At 36.7% G+C, this 27,267-nt stretch overlaps 1 protein-coding gene across 1 annotated transcript in view; it reads right to left on the bottom strand.

Annotated features, from left to right (window-relative positions):
- The window catches only part of Gdap2 (ganglioside induced differentiation associated protein 2), a gene marked incomplete in the record, with an annotated part of 82,082 nt that extends 55,456 nt beyond the window's left edge, over positions 1-26,626 (bottom strand). Inside the window, 2 exon segments of the mRNA XM_074087238.1 lie at positions 1,957-2,137; positions 26,466-26,626. Coding sequence (XP_073943339.1) covers positions 1,957-2,126 — 170 coding nt within the window.
- Positions 26,627-27,267: the final 641 nt, after the last annotated feature.

Raw genomic sequence — 27,267 nt, forward strand, 5'->3', positions numbered from 1 at the left:
TCGCCTTGCCTGTAAGGATAACAGTAAACGTGAGTACGCACTTGAATCTAGATGATAAAAGAAACACTGTGAAAGGATAGAACTTCTGATGTTTGTTCAATTGAATTAATCTTTTTAAATATAGCTACATCGATCGATATATATATGCTTTATGATAATTATGATATTCCGGCGTTAGATAAGTAAAGTAGCGACGATATGAAGTACTCGCAGGGCCATCATTGATCAATCGATTGCCTATTTACTTGGCCTACAGTCTACACTTTAGGATCATCTCATTTTGACCCATATATGCATTGCAGGTCAAATTCCTCCTCTCAGAATGAGAGTGCTTGGACCGTGGCTCCGACGCGGCTCCCAGGCGAATCGAGAACTTAACACATACAATACGGTATTTGACTATTTATTATGTTTTATAAATTAAAACTTCACAATGCATGTTATCGAATAGAGAAACAATTTTTAAGCTACCTTTACAAATAACAAAGTTATAAAGGTTTTAAATTCAAGATTAGACAGAGAAAGATATACTTGCTGTGATGTCACATGCAAGTAGCGCCATACTTGCTGCATAGAGAAAAGCGTTTGAGAAAAAGACAGGTATATAAACTATAAAAAAAACATTTTAAATCCAATTTTCAACTGATTTTAGTTTTCTCTTCGCTTAACACTGGCTGTATATCTATATTTTAATAATAATATATAAGACATGGCAAATTCAGGAGTTATCATATCAAATACCCTAAATATTGAATCTCTTCGTAGGTTGTAGGGTTCCTCGGTGATGTTTCGATTCGGCGCGAAAAAAGAACGCAATATTAATAAGTATATAAAAAGTGTAAGTTTCATTCCTAAAAGTACCTACAGCAATATGTTTAACATGAATGAAAACAACGCTGTTTGCATCATGGCAAAAGTAATGTTGCTGTTAATAATTTACGACTCGCCTAATAGTTTTTTCTGTTAAGTAATTAGTAATTTTGTACTTACAGAAAAACAGTTTGCTATGTCTAGTTGGATGACGTAGAACCTTCGTCGTACCTAGATCAATAAATATGGGGTTTTTATGACCCATTGATGAAGCATGTGCGTAGAAGGTTTTAACTATGATTTACATAGCCTCGATATTACCTACTGCGTCCCAGAGTAATCAGTAACGCTGATTACCCCTTATTTTCGTTATGTTATCATCATCATCCCATCTTACATACATTCCACTGCTGGGCACAGGCAGAATGAGACGGCTTGAGCTGCAGATTCCCACGCGGTCCCAGTGCAGAGGAGTAACTTGGCCGGAGGGTAGCGACGAAGAGTACGTTCAAAAATCCCTGCTTTTTTACGTTTTTTTAGGGTTCCGTAGCCAAAATGACAAAAACGGAACCTTTATAGTATCGCCATGTCTGTCGGTCTGTCCGTCCGCGGCGTTGCTCAGGGACAGAGGACTACCTATTTATGCTAGAAAGCTGTAATTTTGTCCGAATATAAGTATACAGTACGAAATCCTTAGAAAAATATTACTTAATTTTATCGTAATGGCTACGGAACCCTATTTCGGGCGCGTTCGATACGCTCTTGGCCGGTTTTGTTATACCGAACACCGAATACAGTGCTAAAATAACGGTTCGGTAAAATACCGTACACCTGGCAAGCCTGATCACGAGTGATTCTAGAATCTAGAATATCAATCTAAAGGGCCCCATTTAAAGGTTAGATTCGTCTGTACGATCTATCTGATGAAAATCGTGACGATTGATCGTAAAGAGCCATACACTGTCGATTAATCGTTACGATATTCATGATTGCATGAAGATTGCATGGGATTTTGTTGCGATCTCCGACATCGCGTTAACGATCTTGACATACACTATCGATTCGTCGTTTCGATCGGTCTGAAGCGACGGATCGCACAGACGAATCGTACCGTGTATGGGGCCCTTAATAGCTGTCCGCACTGACCATATCGCGAACCGCTGGTTGATCTGTTCGTCGAACGGGTACGGCGTGTGCTTTAGCGGCGGCGCGCCGTGCGAGGAGTAGTCGGTGAGCGGCGGCGCGGGCGAGTCCCCCCACCGCGCCAGCGACGCGCCGCGCACGGCCGCGCCGCGCGCCACTGCCGGCGCACGCATCACGACTGATTCTGGAATGGAAACATTCATCGGTCAATGCACGAATGAATTAATGTTAGCAATATAAATATATTATACTAATTATGCAATTTCCGGGTAAAAAACCATCCTATATTCTTCTCCGGGATTCAAACTATATGTATATCGCATTTCATCAAACATGGTTCGGTAGATACAAAAAATGATGTTAGGTACTTATACATTACTTCAGGATTCAAACCTGTTGTGTGTATTTATGAACTGCTTACTACCTGTGTTGGTGTTTAGTAAAGAGTCATTGAATTGTATTGTATTGAACTACAAACAATTATTAAAATTTACTGTACTCAACCGCGACCTTACGATAGCTATGTCTACGCTACATGCAGCTCCTCCACCTCCACACTGTAAGAACACACACATATCACACGAACCCAACTATCATACTATATGATGGTACACTGACGCGTTTCGAACGCAACCAGAGTCCATCAGAGCAACACAACCGTTCACGTTGTTACATACACTAACGCAGTTAAGCGCCACCCGAATCCTGAACATTCTTTGAATATGTATCATATATCGTATCGTTTGAGTGAGATTAGAAAACGAAACGGCAAGGATATTGAAACGGGAGCCAATAGGGAGCCAACCATGCATTAGTTAGACTCTATTAGATTACATCCTTAGAGAAAAACATTACAAGTTAAGCAATAGGCAGCTTATGGCTTCAAACCGATTTCTTCGAGGCAACCTTTACAATAGACGACCAGATAGCCAAGTCGTTAGAGAACCTGACTACGAAGCTTGAGGTCCCGGGTTCGAATCCCGGCCGGGGCATATATTTGTATGAATAATACGAATGTTTTTGTTCTCGGGTCATGGGTGTTTAATATGTATTTAAGTATATATTTATCTATGTAAGTATGCTTATCCGTTGCCTAGTGTCCATAGTACAAGCTTTGCTTAGTTTGGGACTAGGTCAAATGAAGTAAAGTGTCCCAAGATAAAAAAAATAGAAAGAATCAGGTATAGATTCTGGAATACCAGGCATTACTTAGAACTCATAACATTACACTGAAACTAAACACGCGCCAATGACTTGTAAACTCGGAACGCTGTTCGAATAAAATTACAAAAACACTCAATCATTTAAATGGAGCAACAGCTGATCAAAAGATACATTACAATTATCGAGTTGAACCCTAGATAAAACGAACGAGCCCGCACGCCACAAACTCATTAAGTAGTTAAGTGCTCCTGCTGTAAAGGAGTTAGCTAAACTACCTTTAGCTGGTTCACGACTCGGCAACAACGGCAAAAAATATGATAGTTACAAGGCAATCAAGAAAGAAGCTTGTTTTATATTGGAAGCTATTTCCAGACGGATCGATGCCAAAGTCAACGAAAGCTTACATAAGGGCCGTGTCGTATTTAAATTAAGATGAAGAGACATTAATAACGAAGAGAAGCGTGATCCAAGCCGCGACCTGGGACCTCTTCCCTGCCACTCATACCCCCTTTAAACACCAAGTATCCTCGTTTACAACAAGTTCACTTATAAAACGAAACGGAAAAATCGCATTAGGTAATACAGCTTCAAGAAAGCGGTATCATTTACATTAAAACTTTAAGCGTACCTACTAACGATTACTGAAAGCGACAAACCCTTTTAAATTGGACTAAATTACTACGAGGAATCTCAGTTTTAGGCATTAATGGGTTAAACCCCATTTTCACCCCATTAGGCTAACTCCAAGCGGCACTGGTCATAGAGAATCGCTAACGAGATTGACCCAAATTTCTAAATAGGTAAGGGACCGGGATTAAAGGAATGAACGGAACACTTGGTGTAAAGGATCCCAATGCATAAGTTGGTATCTTCCATAGTTGTGATAAAGAAGCAAATTACAAAACAGGACGACCTAAGACTTCTTTTAGACACCATTCGTGTTTTTTCTAAGCCATAATTGTGGGCGATTGCAAAAACAAAGGCCCCGTTAAATAATTCAATTGAAATTGGAAATCAAAAGCGGAATGACTTCTACTGTGCCAAATTGTTTGAAGCCCACCACCATTCTTCATATAAAGCATTGTTTTGGCCTGAAGAAAATTTTGAACAAGCAGTAAAAGCTCTTTTTTACGTTGCCAACATCAATCCTATAAGAAAGTAGCAAAATTACGAAAACAATTTCTGCTATGTCCGCATCCAGTATTAAGTATTACTTTTACATTCACATTACTTAAGTACCTATCTATCACAATTTATACGTTTTTCATTATTGTTTTTAATTTCGTACCTATTAAACTTTAATTAGACATTGTGATTTTATTACTATTTTTGTGTGGAATGTTTTTTTCCTTTCTTTTAATGGATATAAATAAATCTAATATAATCAATTCATTTCGATGCTCGTTAATCACACAGTTTTTTATAATAAATTATTCATTATTTGCATCTTAACTAAAATGTGTCATTTATTTTTATCATCAATGAAATCTTTATGGTAAATGTTCTCGTTAAGCCTTTGCGATGTATTAATAGACAGACACGTCTGTGTGAGTGAGTTTCTTGTGTGCAACCTATATTCAGGCATACTCCCGTGACGTCATAAAGTGCATTGTTTCTATCTCGCTGAAATCAGAGCATCGGAGCAGGATGAAAAATCCATTCAGTTAAGGTATGCCTGTGCTGTCGCAATGACGACACTATCTTATTGCGTTAACCTTTAAAAACTGTTTTATAAGTAGTTAAAAGAGGAATTAAATAGAGTGTAGAAATAATGAGACATGAAGGAAGTCTTATAAATGACAGATAAATAATAAACGGAAAATGCACAGTCATTTTTGTATTGATAATTAATCAATGACTACTACTCTTGTTATTAAAAGAAGAACGGCTCTGATGAATATAGCACATAATAATAAAGAATATATAAAGAAGTCATGTTTGAATAATGCCCTTCTTACAACATGAAATTCCCTGTGAAACACAAAAACAGCATGCACAAACACATATAAAATTACGTAATTCCAAATATTAAACCACCTTAAGCTTTAATGAAACCATCTCAAGGTCACCTTAACAAAACATAATCAAACTAATAACAGTATAATTACAAATGCTTATGCTGTTGTACCAACGTCGTACCTTTTATCGTCATCACACTACAAAGCCACAGACACGCACTTTTAAATAAGCTTGATAATAATAATAGCGATGTACACGTCCTTCCCGCTTCACAGTTGGACGGCGTGTGGCCTCGAAACACACCCCCAGGGTGACGTTCCGGGGTGGGGGTGACGGGTGTGACGTCACACGGTCGACGACCCACGGAACTGGGTCATGAGATCGGAATGGTCGATCTCAGAGAATAAAACCTTCCTATTTTGTTAGTACACCTGATTACCTAACGTAGGGCACAAACTTTATGTAGGCCGACATATTGGAAAAACAGCACGCACGTCTATGTTATAACAAAGGTTCAAGTATATCAATATACCTGCGCCAGTAATCAAAAACAGCAACGGCTTCGGTGTATGGAAATTTTAAATTGCTTTGTTAACTTTTCTTTTTGTCGTAACTTGTTTTTGACCTTCGGTGAAATTGTGGATGGTTTCATTGGGTTGCTTTAACAATGGAGTAAATAATGCTATGCCATGAACAAATGCCATTTACTTTGATCACTGTACTGTGTAATTTTTATTCAAGGCATGCAATTACTGACGGACGTCGATAAAACTGCAAGAGCACTTCGAATCCTGCTGAAACTAGAAACTGATTAAAGACACAAAATTTGCATCTTGCTCGCTTATCCTGCCGTGAAGCATCAGTGCTTGCACTGTTGTTTCGGCGTGGAGAGTAAGACAGCCGGTGAAATTACTGGCACTTGAGGTATACCATCTTAGGCCTCTAGGTTGGCAACGCATCTGCAATACCCCTGGTGTTGCAGATGTTAATGGGCGGTGGTGATCTCTTACCACCAGGAGACCCAGTTGCTCGTTTGCTATTCAGTCGAATAAAAAATAAATAATGATAAGACCAAAATGCAAGGTAATTTATAAACATGCCAATTAAGCGAAACCACGAACATACACGTATAATTAACAACATCACATCAAGATATTCGCAATTTTGATTCATAAAATCATCCGTTATATTCTTCTCATCTACGTTTCCATTTTTAGGGTTCCGGAGCCAAAATGGCAAAAACGGAACCCTTATAGTTTCGCCATGTCAGTCTGTCTGTCCGTCCGCGGCTTTGCTCAGGAATTATCAATGCTAGAAAGCTGTAATTTTGCACGGATATATATGTAAACTATGCCGACAAAATGGTACAATAAAAAATTCAAAAAAAGTTTTTTCCCATAGACGTAAAGTGGGGGTGGGTTTTTTTTTTTCATCCAACCCTATAGTGTGGGGTATCGTCGGATAGGTCTTTTAAAACCATTAGTAGGGTTTGCTAAGACGATTTTTCGATTCAGTGATATGTTTGCAAAATATTCAACTTTAAAGTGCAACTTTTCATTAAAATCGAGCGTCCCCCCCTCTAAAATCTAAACTGGTGGGTGGAAAAAAATTGAAAAAAATCAGGATGATAGTAAGTTAAGTATATCAAACTTTCAAGGAAATTATATATATTATAACGGCTAAGTTTGCTTGAGATTTATTAGTAGGTAGTTTATGAGTAAATAGCAGCCTAAGGTATATAATATACCTAAACTTGGGAAATTCCGTATAAAATACGAAATCCTTAGAAAAATATTACTTATTTTTTCGGAATGGCTACGGAACCCTATTTTGGGCGTGTCCGACACGCTCTTGGCCGGTTTTTTTTGGACAAGACTTCGGCATGGATGTTGTAACAAAATTATCTTAACTCGTCCCTATGGTAATGTGTCTATATTAGTTTGCTGAGTAAAGCCATTTCGTCGTCGACCCCGCGGTTCGCTTGCCATCAAGCGAGATTAAGGTCAAGGGCAAACTTATTTCTTCTAATATTTTTCCAGCTTTAAATGAGTCTATTTAGTGAATGCCGTGGAGACAAGAAATAACCTATACTTTACTTGGCTATATAATAGACGTAATATTACATAGCCAAGTAAAGTTCTTCTCAAGACAAGAGTTAGTAAGTATTGGATAGTAGTAACATCATCTAGTACTTTTACACGGAAACCGGTATTGAAATTGAAACGCTATTTGAGAATGGCGTCTGGGAATATATGAAGAAAACTACTGGCCACCATGAAGTATCGTAAGTTAGAACTTAGAATCTAGGTAGTTGGCATATTGAGGGTATATTTAGAAGGTTAAATGTAGACTTTGGAGACAGATTTCAAAATAATCATAAAAAACCAACAACAAAGCCCACAAACTTTTTTCCAGTTGTTGTTGTTCATAATAAAGGTACACTATACATACAAACACACATTTGCAGGTGGTAGGACCTTGTGCAAGGTCCGCCCGGATTGCTACCACCGTCTTGCTCGCTAATCCTGCCGTGAAGCAGCAGTGCTGCACTGTTGTGTTTCGGCATGGAGAGTAAGACAGCCGGTGAAATTACTGGCACGTGAGGTATCCCATCTTAGGCCTCTAGGTTGGCAACGCGTCTGCAATACCCCTGGTGTTGCAGATGTTTATGGGCGGTGGTGATCTCTTACCATCAGGAGACCCACTTGCTCGTTTGCCATCCAGTCGAATAAAAAAAACACATTACTAGAAATATGTAGGTAGATACTAAGTTAGCCAAACTAACCCTGGGTACTCCTGCTAATTTTACAAGAAGTTGTGTGTGTGGAAATTTGTATGTTTGTTACTTCCTCACGCTATGGCTGGTGGCCTGGTGCTGCTGGAAGGACTTAAAAAAATATCCCGACGAAAAGTTGCTGCGGGATAACTACTGACAAAGGAAATTGTCGCAGACAAAGCCGCGCGCAATAGCTAGTGTTAAAAGGATTATCTATAAAAAAAGACTACTTCATATCGAAACGTGAAGAAAGCCATGAAACTAGCATCTTGAAACTTATTGAAGTTCATCCAGTTCCTTTCGAAGGCGCATTCGCTGGCGAAGGCGCGACAATATATTGTTCGTCTCTGAACAGGACACTCTCTGGCAATAGCAATGTATTGGATTTAGTTTTCTTATTTAACTTCGAGATTTCTTGAGTTCCCACTGTGTGTTAAAAGCTTTATGCGGATGTCACATGTTTCGTTTCAAAAACTTAAAGTTAACTTAAAAGATGTGTTCTCGAATCGATGTAACCGAAAAACTAATTGTAAGTAGAATAAGTACCTTTTTAGAGAATAATAGTTTAATATCCAATACACAGAACGGGTTTAGAAGGGGTCGCAGTACGTCTACGGCGTTAGCGCGGTTCGCGGATGAGGTTAATGACCATTTGGACAACAGGTTGTACGTAGCTATTTTATTCATTGAATCATTGATTTTCGGAAAGCATTCTACACACTGGACCACGGACTACTAGTCGAAGCTATGCAGGAATGTGGGATCCGAGGCCCAGTGAGCCATTGGTTTATTAGTTATTTAAAAAACCGGACGCTGCGTACCCTGGTCAGTGAAGAACCAGGGGAAGAGCCTGATATAGTATACGGAGTACCGACCGGGTCAGTGTATGGACCGGTCAGCTACTACATGCACGTGAACAGCATCGGCAACGTCGTGGAGCACAGTACCCTTAGTGTAAGTTTTCGGTTACCAAATACGTCTCGATCGCGTTCGCGTTAAAATCTCAATTTATACGGAAACACGAACAGCGCCTCTAGCGGAACGTTTGCGATGTCCGCGTTTCCATACAAATTGAGATTTTAACGCGAACGCAATCGAGACGTATTTTATAACCGAAAACTTAGACTAAGGGCACTGCTCTGTGTACACGTACGCCGACGACACGTGCCTGGTGTGCGCCGGCCCGGGCTGCCCGCCCGCCTACAGGCCGACCTCGACAACATCCTCAGGTGTCACATGATAACGGCATCATTCTTAACGTTTCCAAGACCAAATGGATGCTAGTGCACTCTCCGCGTATGCCAGAACCCCAAAATAACGTACAGATATATGGTCAGATATATGAATGCTTAGAGCGTGTGTATTCTTATAAGTACCTAGGATTAACTATAGATAGTAAAATATAAATTAAGGTCTATATATTGTGTAAATTAAAAAAAAAAGTGTAGTCAATAAGGCAGCGCTGCGTATGCTGTACCATCAGCCAAATATGTGGTCTACCACTCTAAAGTTGATAATCGTTTGCATGTCATAAAACAATAACGCCAATTAAAAAAAAAACATATTTTTGACATTTCGGATTATTATTGAGTCGGACTTCTTATTGTTCGGTGTATTAAAGTTCGGAATTTTGAAAATCGTAATTTTAAACTTCAGATATTTTTAATTTTCGGATTTATATAAGTCGGATTTATGAAGAATCGGAATAATCTAGTTTTAAAACATTCGTAATTATAAAAATCGGTATTTTGAAATTCGTGATTCCGACTTTCGGAATTTAGTTTTTCGTATTTACTCGTATGTAGTGTACCCATTAAAAACTCAGTCTAAAGTCTTAGATACTGAAAAAACATCTTAGGCCAAATAAGTAAGTATATATTTCTACATCTGAATCTGAACTCTTCGACTGATTCGTGACTATTGGAGTGGGTGGTGGAGTTCGCTTGTCTTGACGGTGACAACAAGCCAGCTGCATAATTTTCCTGTTTTCAAAGTTCTAGTATTTGGATAATAATTATGACCATAATGTGAGACCCTCTTAGCGTTGAAGCGCATTGGTGTGAACAATGCTAACACCATTCATAGAAATCGGATTCTAGTATGAGTCATATATCAAGGATGCGCGGTATTTTTATAAATTCTACGTTTAAATCTAGTAAACTTGGTAAATATACGTCATTTATTTTTTGCAAAAGTTTTTAATGAGGATTTTCTGTCAAACAAAATATTGCTAGATATTGCCCTTGACGAGAGGTTCGTTTGACGTATGGTCTTGCTTGAGATTGGCTCACTAAGTAATAAACCAATCCCTGTATACAGGACGAAGCAGAGGTTTCCATAAAATATCGCTAATGACGACGCACACAGGTAATGATAGGTACCAACTTTGTTTTGCAACATCAGTGTCCTCATTCCGTAAGTAAATACGCAAGCGTGGCTTATGGCCCGACAACAGAACAATAAAATGAACTCATACGCAGAACAATGAAGGATTTAACGGATAATACTTTTTCACGGTGGCGACGCCCGACAACATGCTAATAAAGGATCGGATATGTAGATGAATTAATTTGTGGAAGGTAAAACGATATCATGGTCGAAGTTCATGAAGATAAATATTCGAATTGCAATCTAAATACATATTTATTTGAACGTAATTCCAAAGAACAGATTAAATGGTAAAATTTTAGGACTGTACTATTCAATTTGCAGATTAAAATCAAGGAGCCAGTTTGCTTGGATTATTGTGGCAGAACGAGTATAAAAGCTTTTAATTAACGATAAAGATTTCTTCGAGATACAAAGAGCTTAAAGTGGTGGTAGGTTGTATTTTAGGTAGATATGACATTCAAAAGTGCCTGTTAGATCATATATTGAACAAAGTTATTTTGACTTTCGCTTTGACTTTGAAAGTAAACCCTGTTCTGAGCAAGTATTAGTGCAGCGAAGCGACCTAACTTGCACATTGTGGTGCAGACGCTTTACAATTACCTACATTATCTTGAATCTAGAAAACAAATTAAACAGAGATAATCCAGAAACAATCAGTGCAAGTTTACTCACATGTACAGCAACCGAATTGAAATGTTTTTAGGACGATTAATAACATCAGGTAAAGGAAAATACAGGAAAGACTTAATTGATATGTTTCTATTTTGAAGCTGAAGGATTAAGATGACAATAGGTCCTTTAATATTATTACCATTATTAGCCGCATATTTAATCAGAAATGCTTCCAAATTATGAAATACATCATGCCATTACTTGGGCATTGGCTTTGGCATGGACTCAAAACTGACTAGACAGTAGACAGTACATAAAATAAGGCAGTAGGGCGGTCAATATTACTCCATAATGCAGGAGTTTATGAACAGGGCGACCTGACACAGTACAGCACAGTACAAACCCTGACCCTCCGTACACGTTTGACGTCGACTGATGACACTGTTCAACGACTTTTGGGACAAAGTAAACTTCTTCTACAACGTCTTTGTTTCTCATAACATTAATGCTCCGGTCACACGAGATTAGATACCTTTTGTCCGGTTATTTATGTTTTCAGCTAGGGGAGCAATAATAAAACAACTAACTAATGATGACACTATTTCTTTTTAATCACGACGCAAAAAGACGGTGTTATAAGTTCGACCGCTATGTGTGTCTGTGAGTGTGTGTGTGTCTGTCTATCTGTGGCACCGTAGCTCTTAAACGGGTGGACCGATTTGAATGCGGTTTTTTTTATTTGAAAGCAGGTTTTCTAGCGATGGTTCTAAGATCAGTTTTCTACGACACTAAGAACAGTCTCCTTTTTACAGCCATAGACTTATCAAAAGGTTTTCTAAGTCATTGAGGTTATTTATCACCAACTGCCCACACATGCTTCAACTCAACTCCTTAATACATTTAAGCATCCCAGTGCTTTTAACACGAATTTATCTCTAAGCCTTTAATCTCTGCCAAATACGGAATATTACATAAGTCTTTATTTTGTAAATTCGTCAAATTTACCAGATTACTACGGCCAGTTTTAACGTTGCCATGCGTGGGTTTCCAATCTAATTACCATAATTACTTACTAAGCTTAACCATTTCATGAGTATCGATTTGGTCGTCCGAAGCCTTCGACATTCTGAATACCTATCATCAAGTACAGGTAACGTTTAAGCCTGACTTTGAATAAATTATAGTACAACTGATAAATTAAAATAAATATCAGGTACTGTTCGTGTTTGCAGCCCCTAATTTTTAAAGACTTGATATCACGAAACGGTTTTAAGTCAAAAATTATAACCTAAGTTATTTTATTTAGGGTTATTTAGCTTTATGAGTTTAGAAAATATTGTCCTACTCGTTTAGCATCGTCTTTTTTGAGGCACACTAATAGGTGGTGCCTAATTGTAAACTTGATATAATTAAATAAGAAATAAGAAACGTTTATTGTTTAAAACAGTGTAGGTACAAATTATGTTAAAATTTATGCATGAGAAGATTCAACTGTTTGCCCATTTCGGACGTACAATTTATTACTTAAATATAATTATAATTTATTAATTTTACATGAATTCTAATATTTTTTCAAAAAGTATTCATTTAGATCATAAAAGCACTCGCACACTAAAAATTGTTTCAGTTTATTTTTAAATTTCGCACCATCTAATGATTTTAAATATTCAGGTAAGTGATTATAAACTTTTATTCCATTTACATAAGTGCTCTTTTTGAGTATATAGCTAGAGGGTCGGACAGTGTATATGTCATACTTATATTGAGATCGTATATTTGTCTTTAAATCACTTTTTTTGGGAAAATGATCTTTATTTTCTTTAACAAATATGCAAATTTCCAAAATATATATGCATGTCAGAGTTAATATTCTATTGAAAGCATTGAGAAGGTTATTAGATAGATCTTTTACAGTATGACCTCATCATCAGGCCTACGCGTCTGTTCCAGACGAATTTTGTTGTGTTGTCTGTGCACCACGTCTTTGGTGGCTGATATATGACCCACTCGTATAATAAACATTGTATTTATGTAGATACAACGAATACCATCTTGTGATAGCAATGCCGCCATCCCAAGTACTCTTATAATGCTGATAACTAACATATACTTGAAGTGGCACAAAATTATGCCGAGATTTTGGTTTCAAATCAAAATATAATTTTACTCATAAACTCAGTTCACGTTTTCCTTTAAAGATTTAATTAATTCTTCGATTGCGTCAGTTATTCTTATCGACTCACTTGTTTGCGTAGATGTAATGTAAAAAATGAGCAAGCAAACATTGGTTTTACTGTGATAATCTAAATCCATAGCTGTAAAGTAACTATCTTCATAAACCAGCTCTGGGTCGTAAATGATATACATTTTAAATAGACGGTTCGACTATAATTAGTGTCCTCAAATTGTTTCATAATATTTCAACAGGTGGTGGCTAGTTTGACTGAAAACTGCTGGAAATGTTTTTCCGTTTTTTTCTACATTGTGGTTGACAAATGTTTCCATACCTTGATCGATGTACAATATGTATCGCATCTAAAACCGTCTATTTAAAATGTATATCATGTACGACCCAGAGCTAGTTTATGAAGATAGTATATGACGCATTATAAAGATAGTATAGTAAGGCAAGAGGTCCAAGGAAAAACCTTTCAACTTACCCTACAAACTGTTGCAATAATTTTTGAATATAAATAGACCCTTAATACGGAGTCATTTTACGATGGTACCTGCCCCTGTGAGACTTGCAGCTCTTGTAGAGCGATTTAAAAAGGGTTTTATTTATAAAGCTTTATCACTATGAAATACCTTTATTAGAAACATAGTGCCTACAGTAGGTACCTTCTAAAAATACGTTAATGAAGAAACGCCACACTTCAAAGCATAATAATATAATATGGCCTAGATATTTTCCATGGAATCCAGGTCCCATACACAAAAGACATCTGACAGTATTCATGTAACATCCATTAGTAGTGTATTACATTATATTACTTACCATTTATCCATTACATACCCCCTTTCATCTTAAATTTCTTTCGTGACGTCATGCATGTTTTTATCTTTAATGTATCGTTTATCCTTGCCTTTATTGTGAATATCTTGTGAATTATTGGCAAGATTACTGAGCATATCATATTTTTTCTTCTTTTGCAACGTTTCAATGCACAGTTAAATAAGTAATTAAGATATCTCTCGAAAAGAATAGCCTACTTTGAATTGGCATCTTTAATAGTACTTTGATTGAAATGGAATACTGTTTTTGAAACATTCGCAACCCATATTCACAACGGCCCCGATTTTACCACGAGAGCAACGACGTCGCTTCGAACATGTCATTGTTTCTTATTTTGACATGCCGCTAATTATGGGATTACCGGAGCGTATGATACTGCCTAGTGACTACACTATGACTAGTGACTCAATGTCGGTGACGTCGACATGCAGGCTCTATTGTTCCCCTCTGACCCGGTTCCAAACAGAGGAGACATTGTCTATTTTGCTTTTTGGACAACTTCAATTGAATATGAATTGTCAATGTTGACAATAGTATCAATAAGGGATAAAACATGTTGGTTTTAAGTGATTGCGTGTCAATAAACTATTGCTTTTCAAATATAATACGGATTAAATTTGAATAGATGACATTTAATTAATATAATAGTTTAAAATACTAAAACAACACGCTTTAATGGTAACTGACTAACTGCTACCTCATCAGACCATGAAATGGTCAAAATACACCATTCCGCGGCTAGGTTACGTTTTTCTATTTGGGAATTCCAGTGCATGCTTGACTGTTTATCATCAGACCTTGGATACCATCCTTGATCAAAATACACCCTAAGACTATTCTAACCAACTCAAACATGGCTAGGTTACATTGTACCTACTGTCTTGTATTTAGCTTCCAAACTGCATCATCAGATCATTTTGATGCGATGGTAGCATTATGTATTGTGGTCAGAGCTACGTATATTTGCCGATTTTCGTATTAATACAAGAATAATAAGAAGTGTGTGAAAATCAAGTTGAAAGATTTCATTAATCTGTCATCTCCCAGGATAACAGGATCAAAGGAATTTGGGCACAAATTTGTGCCTCTGGGAGAGGACAGGTTAAATCTACAGTCTGTTCAATATAGGAATGGACAGAAGGAAAATAGGCTCTTTATAATTCACACTTTAGCAAGTCATTTAATAAATTGATTTTTTTTAGTATACGGTCTAAACTAAACTAATATTAAAGAATACATCAAGATCTACAACAAAACTTCACGATACCATATGTCCAACTATTGTAGTTATGTCACTATACTATAACGTAATTTATTTATTAAAAAATCTAGATTAATAAAATAATAATTAATATCATAAAAAAAAAACAGTAATACAATAAAAAAAAAACAAATGTCTACCCTCTCCATGTCTGCCTGTAGACGTGTGTGTGTGTAACTCTAATTAAAATATCGAAGATGTCAATATTACTTTTAATTATTGTTGCCCGCGACTACGTTCACGTAGAATTCGTTTATTGCTATCCCGCAGGACTATGCAGTTTTCTGGGATAAAACTATTCTGTCCTTCCCCGGGACTTGTACTATGTGTATACCGAATTTCACCTAAATCGGTTCAGAGGTTAAGACGTGAAGTGAAGAGGTAGGTAACAGACATACAGACTTACAATCTTTCGCAATTATAAACAATATTAGTGAGATTAAGTTTGCTATTTTCATATCATAATTTAAAAACAATAAAAAAACTTTTTCTATTTTTTTCGTCTTCCTATAAAATACCTAAAGAAGCAGAGGTAAAGCACCTTCTGCAAGAAACAGAACGTTTATAATATTGTTACCTCAAGAAATAATTCTGTATATGATTTAAAGTTTTTAATCGCCGTTTGGATCAAAACTGATGACTGATGACCTTTAATCATATAAGAATAGTCACAGAATAGTTAACATTTCACACAACTTAAGCACTGCACCAAATTTGATGAAATTTGGAATGGAAAAAAGTTTGGGCTTCATAGCAGTAATTCTACGAGTAGAATATTTCTAAACAGGGAATGAGAGCGGATGAGTCCTAAAAACACAGTTATTAAATTATGTATAAATATAGATCGAAATAATATGATGTAGCAAATTACGTATTAATATTGTGTTATTTTGTAAGGACATTTACGTTTTTTTTATTTTATTCGACTGGATGGCAAACGAGCAAGTGGGTCACCTGATTGATGGTAAGAGATTACCACCGCCCATAGAACAACCTAGAGGCCTAAGATGGATACCTCAAGTGCCAGTAATTTCACCGGCTGTCTTACTCTCCACGCCGAAACACAACAATGCAAGCACTGCTATTTCACGGCAGGATTAGCGAGCAAAATGGTGGTAGCAATCGGGGCGGACCTTGCACAAGGTCCTACCACCTGCAAAATCTACTTACAAAGTAAACAAAATTATGACTTCATATTATTACTTCTTTGACTCATAATCATCATCATCATTATTATGACTTCACAAAAAATGTTTAGAACCCCTTCTTCTGTGACCTTCTAGAGTCCAATGTTATCATTAATGGACTATAATATAAAAGTAAACTTATTAAAAAGTAACAAAACTAAAACGGTACAATACTGGCTTGAGTTCCTTTTGAAATAGATGTTATGCGTTCTCTGTTTTTTGTGTATGCGTAGGTATGTTTATTTACATATAGTTTATATGTAGTCTATTGATATGTATTAGTTTATTGTTTATTTATTGTTTTGTATTAGTGTGTACCCACATATGTATGTGTAGGTATTTATTTATTTATTTTTGATGTATTGTTTACGTAAATTTAAATTTTTCGATCCTTTTATCTTTCCATTGTAGTGTCTACTCTTGTTTCTGTTGTCCTTTCAATCGTTCAAAGGTTAACTGGAAGAGATCCTTTTAAGGGATAGTTCGCCTTTGTACATCTCTTTCTCTTGTTAGTTGTAATTTTCACAAGTTTTATGTACAATAAAGAATTACAATACAATACAATATGGAAGTTCTTTGAACTTAGTCGACGCTATAAATAGGCAATGAAAATGTCATCTGAATCAAAATTGTTTGAACAATTAATATGTGAAATAGTAGAGGGCCGGACCGCAGATGCTTCTATGCAGACCATGTATTAAGCACAAAGCCCAGTACAGTACGTGTAGGCGCAAATGTCACCGGCCTGCAAACGTTGAACTGTGGCAAAATTTGTTCTGCTATGCAGATTATCACTCGAACGAATCGTCTGAGCGACCAGGCGAATAACTTATTAGTAATGTACTGTTTTACGAAAACATAATTACTTGTGATGCGTGCGGCACATGTCGCAGGTAATTCTTATTTCATTTTCTATTCACTTATCACTTTGCATTTATTACGAACATGCCCTCACACACAATCCGGTATCTAAGCACTCCACAGTGTTGGCTACGGGGCAGTACATAAGCACGATATTTTGGATTTTATTGAAAAGAATGAATTGAGCGGGCTTCATGGAGGAAAGTGGAGTTATGAAGGGTTTTGTGTAAAGAAGCTGCAAGGCTTCCATTTCACGTGGACTTTGCGTTGTGCTTTTTGAACCCAAAGTAAAAGTTCTGGAGCTATAGAATTGATGTAGAAGTTACAAAGTGTGAATTTTAATTGACATTCTGGCGTTACGAATATGTCCACGTCCAAATGGGCTTTATTAAAATTTATTAACCATATCACAGGCTGAGCCTTATCAAACTACTTCCTTATCAAAAAGTAGCGTGCTGTATTCATACGAGATTTAGTTTTATGATCGCTAGATTTCTTTATTTTTGTAATAAATCTGTTTATAAACTTTAGGTTCGTTAACCTATGAAAGTTGAGAGGTTTAGGTCCGCTCCAGGACATGAGAAGGCATTAACCTTGTGTTTGCATCGACATTTGGAAGCAGACATCCGTCATTGTCGTACATATTTTTCCATATTTCTTTCATTTAAAGAGTGTTAGCGGCGTAATTCGGTAAACTTAGATATAAATCTGATGGAAGAAAGAATAATAGTTGCAGCCATTGTCGAGTCTAAAACTAATGTATCAATTTGTACAGATGATGATTATTGATCCGTTGGTAACCCGTCGCATTGCCTAGCTTGTGGTTTGCGGTCAGCTTCTAGTGAGAGGTTACGACCACGTCACCACACACCGTGGTGTTAGAGCGTATGAAACAGTTGATAACCTTCATACGGCATCTTTACAGTGCATGATCCTAAATTAGTTTAGTCAAACTAATCAAAGAAGTACTTTTTTGAACCTACATAATAATCACCCACAAATCTTTGCATGTATGCAAATCTTCGGATTAGTACGGATCCATGCACTAAATTGTCATGATTCATCTTAATAACAATAGGTTTTTATTATTGATATTGACTATATCCAAGAGGGAAAGCATGATGTGGATCTATTTTCGTGCATTAATTTAGTACCTATCGTTGTGTAGTTTCGTATGTCACTAATGCAACCCACGCGTAGTAATGCTAATAATAAGGTAAGTAATGGAGGGCTTATTTAATTCAAAACCATTATCAAATTCCTCAATCACAACTATCAAACACCCGGTATCTCAAACTGATGAAATTTGTATCGTTTACAGACTACACAGACACCATGTCTTTAATGACATCAATATCGTTTTCAATAACAAGAATAAGATTGTGTTGAAAAAAAAGTCAAACTAAATTTATGCTTGAAATGAAATATGTATCTATAATTTGTAGTTTTAATCTATTTTTTTTCTCCTAGCTAAAGCAAATTAAATCTAATTGTTGCATCAGAAGGACAGACAGAATGTATCAGAAACAACAGAAACACGCGTTGTCGCACAGGTAATTTAATCAGTAAATAGACATCGATTAGAGCAGATAGCTATGTAAATTAACTGCCGACTGCATTTACCTACGCACGCCATGTTCTTCAATTACACGGTCAGATCGATTAGAATTAAAGTTATATTTTACCTGCATGGAGACAGATATCTAATTAGCTATTTAAACCTTATGTAACTATGTCAATTCCCGGACATTATAATTTCCTTTGCTGAAGAGGTATTTGTCCTAAAGACAATACATATAGCACAGACAATGTCCAAGTCAAAAATCAATTCGAGCTGGCCCAGGCACTAATCCACGATCCCTAGAGGTTGTTGTTGCCGATGACTTAAAGTAAAATAAAACACGTAGGTGGGCCAATCAACTTTTTTACCGACACTAATCTGTCTGCAAAATTTTTCAAACAATTGCAGATTTTTGTAAGTAACCATGGTTTTTCTGTAATTTAATAGATGGTGTACATGAATACATGCCATCCTACGTATGTTCAACCTATTAAACCGTGAAATATCTTGTTGTAAGTACGATTTTTTGGTAACGCCAGAGACAATTTTGGTAACGCAGGAGACGCCCAAAGTGTCGGTATAATAGTTGATTGACCCAGGTACTCTAAAATCGCCACACACTACCGTTGCAATACCGTTAAATAAGAAGCATTTTGGGCTTGGTAAATGTGATATACATATTAATCGCTTTTTGTACTAATAGTTTAATTGTACGAGTAGTTGATTTGATCACATATATTACATAGTAGATTTGCAATGACGCGTTGTTCAATTTGGCCCTTATGTAAATGAATTTATTGGTTGTACGTTACAAGGAAGGGTCGAAAAATCATTATACGGCCACGGCCACGTGTACCGCAATCAGTATGGAACGTGGGTTATCGGAAACTGTCATTAAGGAAGCACTCTGACGCGCTTCGAATTCAAATTAGATTTTCCTTGATTAAGTAATCGACAGTAGACATTGTTTGGAAACGAATTTTATGCTTTCTAGAACAACTGTGACTATGAGAACACGAATAATGAAAATAACCTCGGAAGTGAAATGATGCTCAAAAAAATGTAAAATTACACTAAAGTACTAAATTTAACGAACTAATAAAATAAATACAACATCAAATAAAATGAAAAGGTGAAAAACAAACGGTAAAATAAATAGGCGTCAAAGTAAGCTTCGGAAGGATCGAGGGCAAATGTCTGCCTCAACAAACTATTCAAACCTATTATGTTATTAAGGCTAAACGTCGTTTTCGGTGATCTCACTCAGCTAACGATCGCAAATCGCTATAATGGTGGGACAGGTTAATTATAGTTTCTTAAGCTGATACCATTTATTGTTACAGATGGGTTTATGGTCGTGAAGTTATGAGGCTTTAGAAACTGTTGGTTATCATTCTGATAATAGAAGGCTATCAAAAAACCATGTTGTACCTTGTATAGAAAAGATCGACGGACAAACCGTAGAGACATTTTGAAATGATAATCTAACGTATTTAAAATACAATACAAGACATAACATTGCAAAACAAAGTGACACGGGTAGTTAAAATGAAACGAGACCAAGCGCCATTTTCCACAAAAATATATCAACTGATTACAAATAATCTGTGTTTTGCCGATTAAGCATTAGCTGATAGAAATCATTTAAATATCATGTGTAACAAATAACAGTTAGAAATAGGATATCCAAGCAACCGAAGGGGCTTCGCGGCCGTGGGCGAAGCCCTATGCAACCACGCGATAGAATTAGGGCTCGAGGGCTTAGGCTATAGCTGTCACGAAACATGAGTGTACCCTTGATACAGTTAAGGGTTCATGAGTGCAGTAAGAATTACCAAACAGCTCACGAAATTTACTATTGAATATAAATGAGTAAAACGAAGACTGTAAATTTCCGACGAAATTATGAAGAGCAAGGAGCTTAGTCCACCCACCCTCACCTTTATCAAAAATTGAGGACATTGCTTTTGATTGAAGGAAGACGCTTGGAAATTAATAATTTCGTCGCAATCTTGCGATGTGATTCATATTTTCTTTAATCAATGACTGTAGTAAACATTTTTGCTCTATTATAGGCAGGTACATCACATCTGACCTTGCGAGTGAGGACACAAAAACACGACCGAGTGCCAGAAGCTATCCTCCGCTATCATGTTTAATAAGAACGGATACGAAAATTCTAGTTTTATTGCAGCATAAATAGGCTGCCGTGCCTCCCTGTTAGTAAGTTAAATCAAGACCAGTGGCAAGGACAAAATTATATGACTATTAAATTGACTATAAGTTTGAGGAAACTTCCTTAAAATAAATTTCATTTGATTAGGTATGACCGGTATAAAACAATTTGATTTATAATAACCTTTATTATATATGGTAATCATTGGCAATTCAGCAAAGATTTGGACTTCATTTGATTTGTGGGTGTCCTAATGAGTAATGTCCGTGATCGCCAGATAAGAGTTATTATCAGATTTGTTATCAAAGGAACGTTACCTATTGCTAATTATTAAAACCAGAGAAATATTAAAATCCATCCATCCAACCGTACTACGGCAAACGATACCATAAATATAAACACAGAAAGGTTATCTCCATACTTATCTCGAATTAGTAATGACCTTAATGCCCAATCAGATAGTCGTTCATTAGTTCCACGTTAATGCTCCTCTGAACTTTATTCAAATGGTATACGGGCGGGAATGGTATGCGACGGAACCTGGTGAAACAACATAGGTCTGTGTAACGGTAGCACAAAGGGAATGCAGTTCACGGGCCACTGGTCTCAATGCGCTGCGCTGAGCTGATTCTATTCCTAGTGGATGGTGATATTGGTGAGAACTTAATAGCGTGTCTAATTTATATAAAGGTTCTTCAGAGGGAGGAACATTTGTTGTAATATGTTCTGTAGTTTAAGTTGGAGAAAATATATTTAACTAACCGATATTCTCTTCACATTATAACGATATCATTTGCAGATTCTATACCGACAGAAACAGCCTTTTTTGTGTCGTTTAGATGATTCCTAGCAGCGGACTTTTACATGGTTTCACCCATCAAGACTACACATTACACACGAGCCTAAACTGCCAGGCTATATTCTTTAAACGCGTAAAGGAATGTACTTTATTAAGATAAATCTGTTTAATACTTTCCAGGGAAGATGGAGGCACGGAGCGGCGTTAACGTCTCGAGATAAGACACGTGCTCGTAAATTCACCCAGCGAGCATAACTGGAGCCAGGACACCTATTCTACTTACGTTGAACACAAATACCCTGTTTAATATTAAAGTTCATACTCGGGTGGACGAGATGGTTTGCCGTTTGGAATTCAGCGTGCAAAACCTGTTCAATCTTTGAGTAACGAGAAGCAGCGTTTTACTCATCGTGGTCAGTACTGGTTTACAGATCTTTGGATTCATGGCCGAAGTTAGCTGTAAACTCGATGTCTTCATAAAAATGCGCTTTGCTAAGCCAGACTTAATTAGAATGGTATGGGAGTAATGCAGTTGTTCGATGGGCACACCCAATCACAATTGTAGATAGACTATTAAAGATTATTTTTTGTTTAAACTACTAGGGATCCAAATATAAACGGTTGAGACTTTTTAAAGGGAAGAGAACCTTCATCAGCTACATTCAATGAGTTTTATTGTGGAAGTTTTAGAAACTGTCACTCCTTGTCTCTGGTCTGTTTTCCATAATCTTCACAACAGCACATTCATGCTTTTAAGAATAAGAATAAGAATAGGAATCATTTATTCGCTATTCGCAAAAACAGTTTTATAGTACAAGTTATGACAAAACCAAATAAAAAAATAAGTAAGTAAAAAAATAAATAAGTGGCACAGAAGTCCGATTTTTCCACTAAACAACAAAGTGTTTTTACCGGACTCGCAGTACATTACATTATTCCACAGTGATCAGATCACGTTACAGTTTTTCGACAATACCTAACATACAACGCCGTGAAACTAGCAAAAACTGTTGTCCGTGGACAAAATGTACGTCAACATAAGACCTGATCCAAAACGGATCTACCTCTAAAAAGCTAAAGCAGCTATTATTCCAAGCTTCAGTTTGAAGGGTTAAATCCAAATTGCTGACGTAGCGCCGATCCACGTCTAACTTGCCTCTACAGCGCTGGCATGTTAATTCCAAACCAATATATCATATCAAATCAACCGAGCAGGGACATTCTGATTAAGGGTAGAACTATATTTTATGTTCAATCTATACAGCAGAAGTTTTACAACTAAATGAATTATGTATTGTTTGATGCTTGGATAGCAATAAGCTAGATAGATTCCTAAAAAATATAATTAGTCCGTAAGATTATTAAAAAATATTGGACACTTTTTTTGACAATTCAGCAAAAAAGTTCCGTGTAAAGTCGCGTGTTGGTTCACTTTTTATAGTTTATAGACGTGACGCGGACGCCACAGTCCCCCACTACCACTTTGAACTTAGTAATTTTTTGTTAGACTTAAACGATGTGCCCAAAACTTTTTGATAATCTAATTGAAACTTTACTTATAATATACTTTTTTCCAGAATACTATGCAATTCGAATGGAAAAACGATATTGCATCGAGACACTGCATTCAGATTAGGTACGAGCGATGTTCAGTGCAGTGGTTACAGCTTACGATCTTCTTTTGTTGTAGAATTGTTCTGAGAGTTAAGTCTATTAGTTCTTAAGAAACTCCGTGCTATTGAGATTTAATTTAATTACTCACATTATGAGATAGCATCTGCAAAAAAGCAAACGTCCAGTAACGTAGCTCATTGGTAAAGAGCGTCAACGTCACGCAAATTAGCAAATAACGACATTGCCTTTATTTATGAACATAAATATTCATAGGTCAGTTTAGTAGGGTTAACAGAATTTACATACACGTAACTCATTAATGCTGCATTTTGCATCGAATTGAATGGGTTGCGAGGAATTACATAAATTATTAAAATGAGATTTGCGAGTGAAACGTCACAGGAATTTAAATGAAATTTAATAAAGATGACGGAGTTTCTGAATAATATGATAATGAACTTACTAAACTGTATTGTGACTGTATTTTGAAATATTGTACTAAAATTTATTTTGATATCATCGATTCTAATTACTGTGAGTTCTAATTCATCCAGTCCACGTCACAATACTTTAGAACGCACCGCAGAAGTATATTATAATGATTTTCCTTGTTAGACGATACAATATCACTATGATAAAAAAAGTCTGTAAAGAATAGAGGGAATACTGTAAATAAAAGTCAGGTAATCAAACTAAGGGTTAACCTTTTTCTTCGCAGCTGACCGTAGTATATTATAGGACTATAGGGCATGTGTCGTCACGAGGTTAGAGTAAGATTATGGCTTATGGCTTTAAGTCTACACATATGCACTTTTTAAGTTCAAACTTTTATATAACTAGGCTAGTCCCAAGCTAAGCCAAACTATGACATTTCTGTTTAACTCTACACACTAATAATGGATGGCTCAAGATAGGGAAAGACGGTTAGTTTGTGGGGGCCCGTCCCGCGGTTAACACTACTTGATTGTGGTCTCTGGAACTATGATCGATAATGATATAGTAGGTCTCCAATCAGAGCTGGGGGCCTTTTGTATGCATGGGGCTCTGGACTGCAGCCCAAAGCCCTTATATAGATCCGCCCCTGGCTTAAGCATTCCCTCGAATGAGACATTAACAATACATAATCTGTGGTCTAGTTTAGAGTCTATTCTGTGGAGACCAGAATCTGTTTAAGACTTGTGGGTGATGAGAAAACTTCGTTCATGAATAAATCAGTTAAGCAATACACATACGACCACTTAGGATACTAACAAGTTAGTTGATGAAGAATTAGGGATGCACCATGTAGTTTCGGACAAAGTTAGCTCTAATGTTGTGGTAGTGCTTGCACACTAAATTATAGCAAAAATACTTTAGTATTTTAGCTCATCGACACGTTAGGTACATCTATTAGCTTTAGCGCATTGTCATACAGGCTGCGTTTTCTGTCCTATGGTCGGGTTAGAGCATACATTTCATTACGTTATATGACATATGCCCATGACAGTTGTCCAGACCGGAAGACGCAGATCGCATTCTGTGTGGCATAGGCCCTTGATACTCCGGATACATGAACGAAAACAAGATATATTTTGATCCAACATAGAGTTACGATACGTGGCCCAGTGCAGTGCAGAATGGTGTTCTTTGGTGTCGAAGGCCATAGCAAGGTCCACTTCTGATCGTTGAGCCGTCGTACCGTAGTAAGTATAGAGTTGTGAATGATTAAAAAAATACACAACTAATATGCACGTCAATGACAGTATATGGATACAGTGGATACTTTTACACACGTATCATATGTCAATTGATATAAATTTTGGTTAGCGCTTAATTTCCCAGTAGGTATTCTAGTACTTATTTGCAACAATTAATTTCAATCTAATACATTCTATTCGTTCTTCCACCTACGTGCAGTTCAGAGTAAAGCTCATTAATTATTTTAATTGTTTAATAGCACTGTGTACGCATGCGCGACTTTCTGCGACTTGACAGCTAGAGGACTATGTCAAGGTGTGAATTCAGTTAATTAATTTTTTCAAGCCTCGCCTGGAGTTTTTTTTATTCAGGTTCCAAGGAGGTATGTCTAAAGGTTCTTTGGCGAAGTTTCCGTCCAATTCCTTATTTTGATGGCGACACGATAGTGTTTCCCATGATTGCTAATCATTGGTGATATTGAAATCGGCCTTAGCTTAGCAATGCGGTGAATAACAGTTATATAATAACGGATATAAGTTGTTAATCGAGTTTAGGCGCAAAATAATCAAGTACCACGCATTTCATCTCAAAATCATCAAACGCTGTAAAATTTGAGTATGGGTCGAAAGATTTTCGTCCGAATCCGACAAAATAATTGACATCTTAACTACGTTTCCATGAAATGAAATAATAAAAGCTCTTTTTGCTTTTGCAACAATTTGCGGGAGTCCCCTTCTGCAGAAACGAACCTGACCGAACGACCAGAATTCCAGTAAAACATTATTGTATTGTCACCGGAGGACCTACATAAGTGAACAAATTTCACATCAATCTGACAACTGGAAATAGGTCAAAATTCACTTGCAAGATTCCAGGACGTACGTCGTACATACATACACACGTGTGAAGTTAAATATAAACTTTTCAAATTATTTTATTTATCAGTGACCGTTTTTTATTAGTAAAAAATTGTCTGGAAATTCATGCCATGGATCGAATTTAATATCCATCTAGAACCATGGCTTAAAGCAATTTTCATATTCTTGCTCAGAAATCAATTACTTTTAATGGCAGTTTCATACTTTTTCTATGGCTTTCTTATTATGCCAATTATATTTTATCGGTTGACTGCAACCGGATGGCACGAGCGTCACTCTTGCATACTAATCGTTGCATTTTTTCCTCAGTGCACAATTTGTTATAATAATGACAATCGTTCAAAAACAAATGAGGTCATCGCCCGCTCGTGTAAAAAGGAATAATCGTTTTTTGTGTCTCGACTAACTACCGTGACCGATCGGAAGAAAAAACTAAATACTTAGAAGATAGGTGTTTGAGGTTAAAAAAGTTTTACCAGCGAACAAAATAATAGCCAAGGTCTCAAGTAATCGCGAACGATTCAAGTAGCGGAGGCAAGAATACAAAGAAAATAGTATATCCCTTTGGTATTTGTATTACCATCCAGGTTGAAATCCAGGATGACCGCGTTCAGTTGCTTCTAAAGAACACACTTGCTCACTTTTCACTCACTTCGAACCCGAAAAGTTCTTAGTCGCGAAACAACTTTACGAAAGATTTTTATTTATAAACGTACGTCTGATCACGTCCGACCGTCAGTAACTACTGAATGGTTGAATGGTATTAACGGACTTAAGCAAGATGCAAGAGGCCTCAGCGGTTCATTGACGCCGGAAAACGTGTCTTATCTGCGGCTATCTAACGTCTACATTCATTTGGACTCGGGCACCTAACTGTGTAGGCTGATGTATTGTCAAGCTCTACCTACACATGTTCTACGTTATTGGAAATACCTGAGATTTGTACGATTTTAAACTATTTGTCATAAAAGGCTTATAATTAGTGAGCGAAGTAAACTACTGGCCTGGCAATTCCTTATGTAAAAAATAATTACTTGTGTTGGGTGCGGTACCGGACTAAAAAGGAATGTATTAAAATAGGTAGACTTAATAGCACAAATGAGTGCATTCCTTAGTATGTCTATTTATTTACATTTATGTAATTGCTTAACTATTTTGAGTTTTACACAGGCAGCTCGTGGCAATATTTATAAACGACTTCGGTAGTAGAATAGAGGAGATTTCTTAGTTTGTTTATCTTTTATAAATATACATTATAACGACTTCGCCCTGAGCCCGGAAACTTCCTATCCGATGACAATTTAGCAAAATGAGTAATTATTGTTTATCATAAAAGGGGATCCTAAGCAAAATTTCAGTTTTCTAGGTCCAAAGGGTTTGGC

The sequence above is a fragment of the Choristoneura fumiferana genome, chromosome 4 (genome assembly GCF_025370935.1).
Source record: "Choristoneura fumiferana chromosome 4, NRCan_CFum_1, whole genome shotgun sequence".
NCBI classification, from domain to species: domain Eukaryota; kingdom Metazoa; phylum Arthropoda; class Insecta; order Lepidoptera; family Tortricidae; genus Choristoneura; species Choristoneura fumiferana.